Source organism: Podarcis tiliguerta (genome assembly GCF_965153285.1).
Source record: "Podarcis tiliguerta genome assembly, chromosome: 6".
NCBI classification, from domain to species: domain Eukaryota; kingdom Metazoa; phylum Chordata; class Lepidosauria; order Squamata; family Lacertidae; genus Podarcis; species Podarcis tiliguerta.
The window spans coordinates 22,479,918-22,494,922 of NC_139539.1; the positions used below are offsets into that span (position 1 = coordinate 22,479,918).

A 15,005-nucleotide genomic window follows, 5' to 3' on the forward strand; every position below is an offset into this window, starting at 1 on the left:
ACCAGACTTATCTCTCATCCTCTAGCCACAGAGGCATGGTAGTTAAAATGCTGTCCTACTGGAGGAAGTGAAAGAGGCATTCCTTGCTACAGTGAAGATACGTTTGGAGGATGTTACGTCCTAATTGGTACAAATCCACTCCATTGACTGAGGTACACACACTGAAGAAATGAATACAGCTGGAGGCAGCATTGCCATCTCCCCCTGCCCCCGCTCCTGTCCTAGCAGCAGCTCTGTATTTTTAACAAAAATACAGAAAATACAATGCTGCCACTATTTCTAGTACAGCATACCCCATACCAAAAAAAAGGCTTCATCATTTGAATTTCTATTTGTCATGCACTTGGTAACAGGGGTCCTGCTACCATCTAAGAGCAGTGACTGGTGTAGCTGATGCATTATTCCCAGAAGGCTAAGCCATGTTAGCCTGTTGCAGCAGAAACAATAAAAAAAAAGACTCACATTGCGGCATAAGCTTCCGTGTATCTGATGAAAGTGCACTCTAGTCAACAAAAGCTGATGCCATAATAAAATACATTGGTCTTCAAGGTGCCGCAAGACTTTTTTTTATTGTTTTATATTTATAAGCTGTTCAGGTACATGGAAAGAGACAGCAAGTCACCTGCCACTTACTCCCTGAGTAGTAAGTAAAACAAATGGGAACATAGGAAGCTGCCATAGCGATCAGGCTTCGTCCAGGCTGGCAGAGACTCTTCAAGGGGTCAGGCAAGCAGGGCACTCTTGGCCACCGCTGCCCCAAATGCATTTACAGTGGTACCTCGGGTTAAGTACTTAATTCGTTCCGGAGGTCCGTTCTTAACCTGAAACTGTTCTTAACCTGAAGCACCACTTTAGCTAATGGGGCCTCCTGCTGCTGCCGTGCCGCTGGAACACGATTTCAGTTCTCATCCTGAAGCAAAGTTCTTAACCTGAGGTACTATTTCTGGGTTAGCAGAGTCTGTAACCTGAAGTGTATGTAACCCGAGGTACCACTGTAGTTGGAGATGCCAGGGATTGAAGCAGAAGCCTTCTGCATGCAAGACACACACTCTGCTTTGGAAATGAGTCGGTCCATCGAGCTCTCTGTTGTCTCCTCTGGTTGTCAGCAGCTCTCCAGGGCATCACGCAAGGGAGGCTCCCAGCCCTACCTCCCAGCGGTGCCAGGATTGAACCTGCAACACTTCTGCTCCCTACCACCGAGCTGCAGCTCTTCCCCTGAGGGCGATCGCTGAAGGGACGCGCACACGACCTTCTGTCCGCCCCACGGAAGCCGCTGCGAGGTTCAGAACAGAACACGCCAAAGCGGAAGCTACCATTAGAAGAGGAGGCGGGGGTGAGGTAGGTTGGATGAGCGCCATGTGCGGAGAAGAGGGAGTGAATACACCTCTCCCTTTGTTCCCTATGCAATGATCCCTTTCCTTGCCCACCTCCTGCCTCTAAGCGGACCCCGCACCTGGCTGACACGGCACCAGGAAGACAGGGCAGAACGGGGGGGGGGGGACTCTGGAGGGGAGGGGAAGCATCGCCGTAGGAGGAAGCGGAGTGTGTGTGCGCGTGCGTGTATGGGTGGCGGGGAGCGTCCCTTCCCTCTCTGCCTCCCCAAACTGGGCCTGGAAGCCGTTGGCCTGTTGCCATGGCTACGGAGCGGCATCCTCCCAACCCACTCCCCTCCGCGGTCCTGGCAGTCCAATAGGGGAAGCGGGAGACGCCGCGGGGAGTTGGGCGGGGGAGAGAGAGAGAGAGAAGACAGAGGGGGGGGAGGGAAGGAGGAAGGCGTGTCCGTGGCGGAAAGGGCGTGGCCCCGGCGCCGGAAGTGCCTGCAGGAGCCGCAGGGTGTGTATCTCTGTGGTGAAAAGAGCGGAGCGGGCTGCCGCGCGCCGAGAGACGCCTCATTCCTCCCGGGGGACGACGACTCTTTTCGGAGGCCTGTGAGCCGCCTTCTCCTCCGCCTTAGCCGTCAGGTGAGCGGGTTTTCCCGCCGGAATCCCCTCCCCCACCCGGGCCCGAGTCGCGCGTGCAGCTGCCCTTCCCCGCCCCCACGCGCAGCGGAGCGGGGGGGAGGAGAAAGAGGGCAGAGCCGAGGTCTCCCCCGCCCCTCCCTCCGTCCCCTCTTCCTTCCCTTCCCCGGCTGCTTTCGGAAGCGAGGACGGGGCTGCCTCCGGCTCGGCTCTTCCGGAGAGAGGCCTGAGGAAGGCCGCGGAACCGCCACCGCCTTTCGGTCCTGAGGCAACACCCCACCTACGCGGCGGACTGAGGGCACGGGCAGCAGCCCCTCCTTGACAGCGGGGCTCTCGCCTCTCCCCCCCCCCCCACCTCGCCCCCTTTTCCGCTCCAGGGTCTCCGCCCGGTGGCGTCACCTCGCCTGCCAGCGGCCCCGCCCTGGCTGAGTCACCACCTTCTGCCCGGGGCTGGGCGGGCTCACCTGTCCGGAACGAGCCAGAGGTGGGGCTGCTCGCTTTTTTAGCCGCGCTTCTGGCGAAAGGGCCTCCACCACCACCCCGGCTCCCGCAGGGTTCAGGTCGCCCTTGCGGCCAGGGGAGTGGGCGGGGTGCCCCCTCCCCTTTTTTTAAAAAAACCAAACCACACACTTGCACAATCCAGCCTCTGGGGCTTTGCCCACCTGAAAAGACAGGATTTTTAGTGCCAAAGCAGCTTTAAGTAAGCTCACCTGGAAGCAAACCTCATGGGCTTCCACGGCTTATGACTACAGGCTTGGTCCCTTTTCTACATGAATGTTCGTCCACCCCTTCCAACTACACACGATTTCTCCTTGCTAAAATAGTCTTGATTTCTTCCTTTCATTCCTTGTATTTTATTTTTAAAAGGCGTGAGATCAATAGCATTTGCATTTTCAGAATACCTGTTCAAGTGGTGAGGTGCCAAATGGCCGGCTGGCTAACACTAGTAGTTTGATGGCGCTTTTAGGGAATAGTAGTTCTTACTGGTTAGCTATACCGAAACTTCAATGGCAGCTCTGTTGGGGAAATGGTAACTGACCATTGTTTGGTTGCAGCATCTTTACCCTGCCACTTACCGTATTGAAGAAAGCTTTTAAGAGTGGCTTACAAAAATCCCTGTTACTCCCTCTTTTGCTGCTGCCCAACTTACCTGATGCACCAAATTTGAATCTGATCTCAAACCCTTTATGTCAAAAAATTAGTTATGTTTGTAATTTAGATAATATGTGTGTGACCAACATAAAAATCTTATTTAAAAAAATTGTGTATCATACTTTGAATATAATGAATGTGTGGGTGGGTCTTGCACATACAATGGTACCTCCGGTTGCGAACAGGATCCGTTCCGAAGGTCTGGCCAGATCCCAAGGTTTTTGCAACCCGAGAAGCGGTAGACCACTTCTGCACATACGCGCGGAGCGGTACACCTCTTTTGCACATGCACGTGTGGCAAAACACTTCTGGGGTTCCCGCTTTCACATCCTGAAGTTTACGTTACGCGAGCGTAACGTATCCCAAGGTGCTACTATAATTCTTTATATCACTTGAATTGCATTCTAGTTTGAACTTAACTGCCTAGAGACACATCACTAATCCATTAAAAACAAAAAACAAAAACCCTGCTCCCTGCTAGCTTTCACCAACCCATCAATTCCATAGTAGAGATCCTTGAATGCAGTTGCTTACATGCAGCTTGGTTATTAATCCAAGACTTCCTTTCAGGAAGATGTAGAGAACACAACAGAATCTGAGAACATGGACGAAAGGCAGGATATAAACGTACTTGAATCTATTGACTCCTAGAACTGGACACACATATTATCAGCAGCTCTTTCCAACACAATCTGTGATGATAGAGCATGAGGAAGAGCAGTCACCATCACAAATCCAATGGGGAACTACCCTTAGAGGGTGTTCAATTCTCTCTCCTCAGTGTCTTGACTAGTGAGAGGAAGTAGGCTTTTAACTTCTTCAGAATTCAGTTCCTCCCTTGAACTTCACACACCTTTCCAGGGTTTCTGTGTGCCCCTACTCCCTGCACAAGGAGCCTAGAATTTGATAATAACTTATTTAACCTAAACGGAAAGCCAGTGTTACCTAGGGTGCCTCTGCTGTGAGAGTCCCTTGGAGTTACTAGGGTGAATATAGTGAAGATTATAAAGTCCATTACAAAATAGTCATTCTGCACAATTAATAGTATGAGAGCTGGACCATAAAGAAGGTTGATCGCTGAAGGATTGATGCTTTTGAATTATGGTGCTGGAGGAGACTCTTGAGAGTCTCATGGAATGCAAGAAGATCCAACCTATCAATTCTGAAGGAAATCAGCCCTGAGTGCTCACTGGAAGGACAGATTGTGAAGCTGAGGTTCCAATACTTTGGCCACCTCATGAGAAGAGAAGACTCCCTGGAAAAGACCCTGATGCTGGGAAAGATTGAGGGCACAAGGAGAAGGGGACGACAAGATGGTTGGACTGTTCTCGAAGCTACCAACATGAGTTTGACCAAACTGTGGGAGGCAGTGGAAGACAGGAGTGCCTGGCATGCTCTGGTCCATGGGGTCATGAAGAGCTGGAAATTATTAAACAACAACAAGAAGCACGTTCTAAAATTAGTTAAGGCAGCTCATTTTTAAAAACATTCTAAACGACAAATAAAATGATTGATGCTTAAAACAATAGAAAAGATGCAATATTTAATTAAAAGTAGTGTTCCATGCCTCCTAAAGGACAGGCATTGATTGACCCAGGTGTGCCTCTCTGGAAGGGCTTTTTCACAATCTTGGTGCCACTAGTGAAAAGGCTCTCTCTTGTGCACATACATCACACATCAGTACAGCAAGGTGACACAGAGGAGGCCACCAAAGTTAAACAGATTTATCAGAAATTTGAATGGGAGCAGGTGATTCTGTAGATGCCATAGTCCTAGGCCACTTCAGATTGCATTGATAGAAGTATACTGACATTTTTTAGTATGCTTGATAAAGCCTATAAGTCAGCTTACTGTTGTGAGTGACCTTGCTGTAGCTGCTTGTGGTAAAGATGTATTAATATCAGCATGGTTGGGAGCTCTTTAAAAAATGAACGGGAAATGAAATATTGGGAAGTTAAAAATTACATAGTAAAATCTCCCAATATGAAGATTATTACATTGCATTTTTTATTATTATAAAAATATGACATTTAATTTATGGTCTTAGGGTAGTAATCCAACTAAGTCATACTCAGAGTAGTAGATCTATTGAAATAAATGTATTTAAATTACTCATGCCTAACTTAAGATAATTGATTTCATTGGGTGGTAACTTTCAGCTTTAATGGACATGTATCCAAATAATGGTCACAATGACCTGAACATTCTTTTCATTAAGATGGTTTTGCATGCATGGAAAGAAGGTGATCAATTGTTCCTAATGTCCAGTACAACATAGTCTTACAGTCCATATTGGCAAATGTCATTGAGTAATCAGTATAATAGTGGCCAGTGTTCTTCACCAGGCTGTAGTCAACATAAAAGACCACACATCAGCTATGTGCAAGAAACCTATTGCAAATAGATAAGCTGAGTTTTTGCTTTCATATTGGAAGGGGCTTCAGGGACATAGTGTTCTGTACCCTCTGAAAAGTAACCACCAGCTGTGCTGCCTGCTGGGAGAGCATTCACATAATCCACAATATCTGTCAATACTGTAGTTGCTGTTGCGTCAGCATGTCTGTGACTGAATTATAAAGGAAGTTCCCCCCACCCAAACTGCCTTCAGAAAGCTACTGGTTTCCTGAATTTTAAGATGAAAGTTTTAGAACTGGAGTGTTGCTGTGGAAGCTTTCTCTCTCTTTTTCCTTCTTTGGTTGTGGCAGATAACAATTTTCTCAAAACAAATCTATTCCAATGTTAGTTTAACACCCATTTTTGTCATCTGCAGCTCTTGTTTAAAGTGTAAATATGGTGGAGAGAGATTGCCACCCTTATTATTTAAGATGGATTGAAGATGGCTTTTTTAAGACAAGAGAATTTGAAGCATCCCCCCCTCCTTTGGTGGTGTGGAAAGCTAGTAATGAGAACTTCATTTTATGAATGTCTCTTAAGTGGTTTAATTAGAGCTAGTTAAAAATTAACCCAAAAATTGCATTTTTCTGCATTAAAAACAATACCCAGGTCATTTGAAACACTTCATGTTAGTGTGTTTCCATTTTACTATATATTAAGCTAGTCAGATACTTCTCTGCCAACTTCCCTTTTTCTACAGTATTTAACTGTCATTATTTTGCATCTGTTTTGATGTCTTGTGTAGCTCATAGAAATTAGAAGCAACAGACAACAAGCAGCCGTGAGTGGTGTCTTTATAATTGCAATTCCAAACTGTGACTTACCTCAAAGATCCTTCAGTACCAATTGAGTAACCTTGGAACATCTTCTGTTGTTACTTGCACTTTCCAGTGGTTTTCACTGATTTTTCTCAGATGGAAACATCTGAGAATCAGAAGTCTCCTTCAGAGTGCTAAAATGTTACATGTATTCTGTGTTCTCCATACATAATCAGTACCCAGGATTGTCTGGAGAATCATGCCAAATTGGGTAGATTTTCCTATGAGATACTGCTTCTTTCATGGCACTGAATCTTTTGTTCAGAGATCCCTCTATAACTTCCCCCTTTTCCAAGCTCCCTCATAGTGACCACAGAGCATTCATCTCTTGTCTGAACAAGGTAAGCAATGAAGAAAATTCAAACTGTTCCTTTGTTCATGTAGACCCAGACAGATTGCTCACATACTTGAGAGAACATGTCTCCTGAAAAAGGAATGAATTCAAACATAAAGAACTTTAACATGCCCTATTAGACAGTTCTAAATACTTTGAGCAAGATAACTTCTTCATGCAATGGGACTTCATTTTCCTTTGCATACCCCCAAAACCTGCTCCGGAAGATCCCCCACCCCCTGGAGCTTGGAAGGTGTGTAGGTGCTGCATGAGGTGGTGGATGAAAGTTAAGTATTGTTGCATTTCTGTTTGTGCACAGAAATGCTTGATGCAACCGTATGGTAGCAAATTTTCCATCAAGGCAAGTTAGCAAGTGTGAGTAAAAGTTTTAAAGCTTTATGTTGAATTTTTTAAAAGTTGGAATGTTTTTATAGTCTTAAGAATGAAATCTGCTTGAGCTGACACATCAGAGTCCAGGTATTTATTGCACTTGTGAAGATAGTGTATAAGAGCAGTAGTCATCTTATTGCATATTTTGTTAAACTGGTGGCTATCCGTAATTGAGAGTTTGACTCTCAGGAGTCTTAAACAGGTGTAAGTTCTTTGTGCCCCAGTCACCAGCTTTGAAAATGAGTATCCAGGTATTCAGTTCCCTCCAGATAAAAAGACATGCTGTACCTGTCAGGCAAGAGTGAGGGTTTTTACCACATGACTAAGTTCAAAAACTAGAAATAACGTTAATTGCTTGTAAGCAATTAACATGCAGATTTTAAAAAAATAAATAGCTGCAGCAGGGCCTTTTGAGTAAGGATCAGGACTGTGTGTGTTTAATCCTTCCTCACTGTTGTGATCCCACTATAAATCTATCCTCATCCAAGCTGCTATTAGCCCTGCTATTGACACCATTGGTGTCAATGGGAGCTTTCCTCTGGGAGCTAACAACAATGTATGTTTTGTGTTTGGGGGGAAGTGTTGGGGTTGTGTCCAAAAAGGGTTAATCCCTATTCATTTTTGTTTCAATCCTGCTCATCAAACGCTCCAGTAACTGTTTAAATCAGTCTTTCTTAACCTTGGGTCCATAGATGTTGTTGGACTACAACTCCCCTCTTCCTTGACGACTGGTCCTGCTAGCTAGGGATCATTGGAGCTGTAGCCCATCAACATTCAGGGACCCAAGGTTGAGAAAGGCTGGTTTAAATGTTTAAAAAGGTTGCATTAATTGCTTACATGAAATTGATGCTGCATGTAGTACAGCGTTAGTTCATTCAGCCCATCACTCTTGTCTTGCACATCTGACATCCATCAGATGTCAAAGCGATAAATAACTACCTGACATTCAGAAGACATCTTAAGGCAGCCCTGTTCAGGGAAGTTTTTAATCTCTGATATTTTAGTGTATTTTTTGTTTCTATGGAAGCCGCCCAGAGTGGCTGGGGAAACCCAGCCAGATGGGCGGGGTACAAATAATAATAATAATAATAATAATAATAATAATAATAATAATATTGCACTACAGTGATATTTCCATTCCGCATAATCCTGTACTTTTCTCCTAGGGCATGTTATTTCTCTTTAATTCTGAAGTGCCATTATACTTGCACATATTCCTTTCAATAAATTGATTTACCTTCTGAAGGGTTTTTGTTTTGTTTTGTTTTGTTTTGTGGGGAAGAGGTAATGCATACTCCTAAGGAAACAGTTCTTGTTTCTAATGAAAAGAAACCTAATAACAATGCTGGTGTTGCAAATTCAGCAGGGAATCCTGTAAGCGGGAAATTGCTGAGAAGGGCAGAGACTTGTAAAGTGTTAGATAATGATTTATAAGAAGTGCAGTATTGTACTTTGTAATGGTCTTGGATAAAACTCTGCAGTGGTGGTGTGTGAAATGGTCTTCGACTATGACAACTTCTAAACCTTCCAAATTTGGTCCAGCGTGGAGCTCCTGAGAACCAGTTGATCGTCATTCCATTTCATTGCTCTAGTGCTGGAAAATGACCTTGTTGCTTGCTGCAAAGGAGCAAGGAGCACTGTCTTTAGAACTGAGAGACAGGTGTTCCCTGCAGAGGTTGCCTTTAGGTTGAAGGGGGAAGTGAGCCTGCTCACAGTTACTTGTATCCCATTTGAAGGGCTGCCTTGTTAGTTTATTCTCATACAAATGTAGCCATTGGTTAGCAAGGAGATTAATCTGTTCTGTTTAGTGGCAGTTGGGTAAAGCTATCCGAGCTCAGTATCATTTGCCTCAAGAAGGATACATCTAATTATATTGTGGCACAATCTTCTGTAGAGATTAAAATAGAAATAGTTGTGTACTTTGCACTATTAGATGTAATCAGAGATGGCTATCCCAGAATAATATGGTATCTATACAATCATTCCCAAAGTTGCTGTTGAACAGGTCAAATTTCACAGAGGATCAGTGACAGGCAGGAGAACAGTTCATAACAAACCACTCATAGATGCTACATCCCAGCACAAGACTTCCTTTTGTTGCTTTGAAAGGGCCACACTCTACTACCCTGTTATATTGGTGGATTTTTAAACTTACTCCTATGTCAAGAATACTGGAGTCTTCCCTTGTCGTCACTTTGGAATAACCCATATCCTGATAGTTTACTTTCAGATTTACTGTATTTTATGCCTATCAAATCATAGTCTGCTGCAGGAAATAAACACTCCTTTTTTACTCTCCCCCCCCCCCCCTTTTTAGGAACAAACATGGATAAAAGTGAGTTGGTACAGAAGGCCAAACTTGCTGAGCAGGCAGAGCGCTATGATGATATGGCTGCTGCCATGAAGGCTGTCACTGAGCAGGGACATGAGCTGTCCAATGAAGAAAGGAATCTACTCTCTGTTGCCTACAAGAACGTGGTTGGTGCCCGTCGCTCTTCGTGGCGTGTCATCTCCAGCATTGAACAGAAGACGGAAAGAAATGAGAAGAAACAGCAGATGGGAAGAGAATATCGTGAGAAGATTGAGGCTGAACTGAAGGACATCTGCAATGATGTTCTGGTAATAGTCTAGTAGGAATGGATACAGCAGCATATGTTAAGGGGCTCCATCTGCTGGGAAGCTTGTGAGCTCAAGGCAGGAGCAGTTTCATCGCTTAAGGATCTACTTTGGTCCAACAGCCAAAGATCCTTGCTTTGTAATTAGTTGTTTATATGCTAGGTGTAGAAAATTATTTTTATTTGATACTTGATAGACGATGTGTACACTTGTATGGCCCAAACCTATAAACAACACAAAACATATATAAACCTATAATCTAGCCAATGAATTAAAGAAATGTGACCTTGTATAAAGCCACCATAGTCTCATCTCCAAAGTTTTTTTAAAAAGAGCTTGGTGCCTCCTGGTCTTCTAAATGTTGCTCAACCACAACTTTCATCATTCCTGGTCATTGGCCATGCTGGGTGGGGCTATGCTAGAGGATGTAGTTCAGCAACAACTGGAAGGCTTTAGGTTAGGCCTACATATTGTAGATGTACACATAAAGTGGATCAGTTGAGGAAAATGTGTGTAACCTTGCGATTATATGTCTTTCAGGAACTGCTGGATAAGTACCTTATTGCTAATGCCACACAGCCAGAAAGCAAAGTCTTCTATTTGAAAATGAAAGGAGATTACTATAGATACCTTTCAGAAGTGGCATCAGGAGAAAGCAAGCAAAGTAGGTGGTTACCTTAAAATCAGAAGCCTTTCTTAATGATTCCCTACAAGAGCTGTGTGTGGTATTATTAAACTGTCTCTTGATCTCACAATAAATTTATCTCAGTATTCTGAGACTATCAGAAGTTCTGAATGCAAAGGAATAGGGAAAAGAACCAGTGGCTTCCTGTTGTATTCAACCATAAGGTGGTTGACTACTGTGGAAGGGCCAGGTTGAAAGGATTGCTGCTGCAGAATACTTGTTTTTAGTATCTCCAACTTGACTAGAGGTTACTGAAAGGAGGTAACAGCAAATCACAATGAATGGATGTTCTGCATTCTTCCATTAAGACAGCAGTTCACTCTAGGTGAAGATACATATATTGGATTTAGGAGCTGAATATGTCTACAATATACACAGAAATTAAATTTTTCTAATGTTGTAAATTATTTCATGAAAATCTTCCTACTACACATTTTAGTAAGTAAAGCTTTTTAAAAAGCATTTCACTCATTCCAAGAAAGAAAATATTCCCCCCTCCCAATGTTCCCTAAATTTCCCATTGAAAAGAAATCTTGGGGGGGGGGTCCTCTTTTTTCCATTTACTTTTTTCCAGGCCTTTACATCTCTGCTGCAACTGAATGCAAAGGCTCCTAATGGAACCGCTGACAACAAGGAAAGATGTGGGAAGTTCCCTTTCAGAACTTAGAAGTATGGGAAGCAGAAAGTATAAGTTGCTTGTACTTATCTTGACTATAAAGTCACAGTTTGTACCTGCATCTTATTTAATTAATCTGTAGTCACAGATGCTGGATCTGTGTGCCTTAAAACCTTAGATGGTCTATGAATTGGTTGTTAAACAAATATGTCTGTACCTGATACCAGGCTAGTGATATTTCACCGTTTAGCCTACTCTTGCTATAGATTTTTTGTTTTTGCTTCCCCCCAATAATCTTTGTAGTGTTCTTGGAAGATCACCAAATATAGAAGTTTTTAGATATAGGGATTGTGTTCAAATGTTACTATACGGTGTTAACTAATATGTGACACAACTTATAGCTACGATAGAATTTCTAGACACAATAGAATTTGGTTCTGTATCAAATAGCTAAGATAGAATAGGAAATGTTTTACAGCTAGGTTCATGTGATATTCACATATAAGTTAGGCCGTACTCTTTGTAGAATGTCATATTTGTAATTCTCCCCCCCCCAATATTAAATGTTTGTGTATTTAATCTAAGGTTTTATTGTTTAGGATTGACTGAAATGAAGTGATACTTGTAAAATTTATTCCTCTACTACAAAGAAGACTCTGGTAGTTCCACGCCCCCGCCTTCATGGCCTTGACAGGCTGCTACTTTGACAACATTTTTTCTTCATGTATTTTCCCATCATATCAACACTGACATAGCCAGTCAATATAATGACCCTGAGGACAAACTAGTTAATTCTAAGGAGAGACAATATTTCCTGAGTTGGAGTTGCTCTCACTCTGAGTTTTGGTTGTTGTCAGTGACTATGCATAACCAAATCTTGCCACACAGTGTCTCTGCTACTAGGTAGAAGATGACTAGTCTTAAAGCAAACTGGTGCTGAAGCAGCAGCTGATTTTAGCTGTGAACAAGTACAAAAAAGGTAACATTTCAGCAGTCTTTTGGGAAACATTTCAGGCTCCTAAAAATACTGTTTTTGTGTGTAACAAAACAGTACAGATCACTGTTCAGCCCTATTCTATGCAGGCACCTGTGTAAATGTTTCTGACTTTGAGTTGGCCGTGTCAGGAAATATTAAAATTATCACCATCTTTTCTTGCAGCAACTGTAGCAAATTCTCAGCAAGCATATCAGGAAGCATTTGAAATCAGCAAGAAAGAGATGCAGCCAACACATCCTATTCGACTTGGTCTGGCACTTAATTTCTCTGTGTTCTACTATGAGATACTAAACTCACCAGAGAAAGCCTGCAGTCTGGCAAAGACGGTAAATAGACTTAATATTATCAAGAATGGTTATGGGGAAACAAATTTGAGATACACGTTAAGCAGTTGTGAATGCAACTAGAAAGGTATGGCTTAATAAATCATGTCGGAGAGCTCTAGGAGATCTTTTATATTATTCAGAAGAAAGATTAATTATTAAGTTAAAATAACACACTTGAAATTAGAGGTGGCACTTTTATAATCTAAGGAAGTCTGTCTTGGGTCTTAACCTGGATGAACACAAGTGTAATGTTATGCGTTTTTTGTCACTTAGCCAGCCCTATCTGTGCTTGGAAATTGAATGGGTTAAACATTCTTAAGGCAGGAAGGATCAGAAGCACAATAAAGCGAATTAATTATTTGAATTTGGTTTAGGCATTTGATGAAGCAATAGCTGAACTGGACACACTGAATGAAGAATCTTACAAAGATAGTACTCTGATTATGCAGCTACTTAGAGATAACCTTACTGTAAGTATTCCTTCGAAAAACTGGCTACACTTTATATGATGCAATGTTTTATAATTTTAAGTCTTGCCATCCCACAAATGGTTGATAATTGCACCCTTACAAACTATTTTGGGTGTAGCACAAAGTTAGTTCTATGTGAAAGAATGACTGCTGTCAGCCTTGTGTGTGTGGAGCAGTCATACCTGTAATGGAAAACTTGCCAAATGCCCTTATCAGGCAGCTAACAAATTTGTGTGTTACCTGCAGGCTTCATGTACTGATTGTTTAACTTCATCTAATCTCTAGTCTTTAGTTCATCATTCATTAACTCTTCCACTCAAATAATACTGCTCTACTGAAACAAATTGCCCCACTACCTCTTTCCAGACCAATGTAATTAACTGCATGCTTTCAGCATAAACATGTTTGTATTTTCTTACAGCTATGGACATCGGAAAACCAGGGAGATGAAGGGGAAGCTGGGGAGGGCGAGAACTAATGGCTGTCACGCTTCACTATATGTTCAATGTCACTCTGTATCCTACACGTTATTTCCCTTTGTGCGACAAGCAAAAAGAATAGTACATCGACTTCACAACCTCAACGTAGCAAACTGTCTGTGGGGTAAAAACAATTGGTTGGTGTTCTGTGTACATAAAATGGAGATCAATTGAGCAATGGCATTTTGAACCTTTCCTATTATGAACACTTACAATTATGATTACTGTGTTTATATTTTTTTTAACTGAACACTGTGATTATGGGTTTTGCGATTGCAGTTGACTTTACAAAACTCTAAATGATGGAAGAGTAGATAAGAATCATGTAATTCATTGGAAAGATTATAATCTGGGATCAAAGTAGTCGAAGTACAATTCTGTTGTAAAGTTGTACAGAAAATTATAGAGATTATATTGTGACACTGCAACATGGAAGGGAAACAATCTATTGTGTGGCATTCCAGTTCAGTAGTTCACTTCTGTGAATTTAATAGGCACATTCATTCAGACATTTTTGTTTTTGAAATAATAATGCTGGACACGCTGCTTTTCAGCCAAACGCTCATGTCAAATGTAAACATTTTCTGAGGCCTCAATTTAAAGCAGAGAAAAACGGCAGCCTAAGTTCCAGACTCCTTAACAGTGGCAGAATACTGGGGCTTTGTCTATGGAGAAACAGCCCAGTCCTCTTTCTGTGGACATTGTCAAGCCCCTTCCCACAGCAATAAGTTAACATATTTACAATATGGACTATTCTTGGTAGTGAATTTTTAGAGCACTACCATGGAATTTCAACAGGATGTTTCTGTTTTTATGGCCTTATTAGTTGCTGGGTAGGCATGCTAAATAGAACTGTTTTCCCACTTTAAAATGCTAAACTCTTAATCTCCCTCCTCACTTCAGGGAGGAGGCCTGCCCCTTTGAAAAATCCGAAAGAGCTCTTCTTTGCATGGGTTGTGTTCTCCCACCCAGTCCCACTCCGGCTTCAGTTTAAAGCCTGAGGTCCTTTGTGTATACTGTTAAGTCCTTGATGATGGGAGCGGCTTAAATATGTTGGAATACAGGTCTCACTTAGATGCTGAAGGCTTGCCAGTGCTGCTGTAGTTCTCAGCTCTTGGCATCTACCCACTCCTGGGTCACAATCAAGATCCTGTTAAAAGTTTTCCCATAGCTGCCTTAGGAATACAGACCATAAACATGCATATTAATTGTTAGCTTGAGATACTGAAATTCCAAATGTTCGATTGTTTATAAACCTGTCCAGTCAAATACCAGAATTCAATAGGAGTTGCATGAATAATGCAGAGGAAAGATTTGAATACTCACCCTTTTCAATCTTTTTAGTATCGTTCCTCTGCCTATAGCATTCCGCTTAGATCATAGAATCCATTTGTTCGTCTTTTCATCTGTCGCTGAAGAGAGAAATTCATGCACTGACTTCAAAATTCCCCTCTTACTAGCTGAACAAATTGTGCAGTTATACTTGGCGCTTGATAAATGCGGTAGTGAATGTGGAACCGAGCCTGTCTGTATATCTGGTAGCTCTTTTTGCGTTGTTTCTACTGACCAGTATTTTGCCTAAAGTTTGCTTCTGTGACGGTTGTATTGCCTAGCACACACACACGTGGTTGTGAGAATAGTATAGCAAAAAGAAATACCTGGTTATTGATGTACTAGATTTGTGTATGTCTTTTAAAACAGTTCTAGTTTCACCTTACACAATCGGGAAAGTGTAAAAGAATTCAAAGACAATAAAAAGTTTTATCAGTT

The 15,005-nt window shown here is 42.4% G+C and overlaps 1 protein-coding gene across 1 annotated transcript; it reads left to right on the plus strand.

The window, feature by feature from the left end:
* Positions 1 to 1,426: 1,426 nt before the first annotated feature.
* Positions 1,427 to 15,005, plus strand: YWHAB (tyrosine 3-monooxygenase/tryptophan 5-monooxygenase activation protein beta). Its single transcript, XM_083447113.1, has 6 exons — positions 1,427 to 1,961; positions 9,364 to 9,665; positions 10,203 to 10,326; positions 12,123 to 12,286; positions 12,661 to 12,756; positions 13,178 to 15,005. Exons 2-6 carry the CDS (start codon positions 9,372 to 9,374, stop codon positions 13,232 to 13,234), a joined length of 735 nt encoding a protein of 244 aa, XP_083303239.1. The 5' UTR covers positions 1,427 to 1,961; positions 9,364 to 9,371; the 3' UTR covers positions 13,235 to 15,005.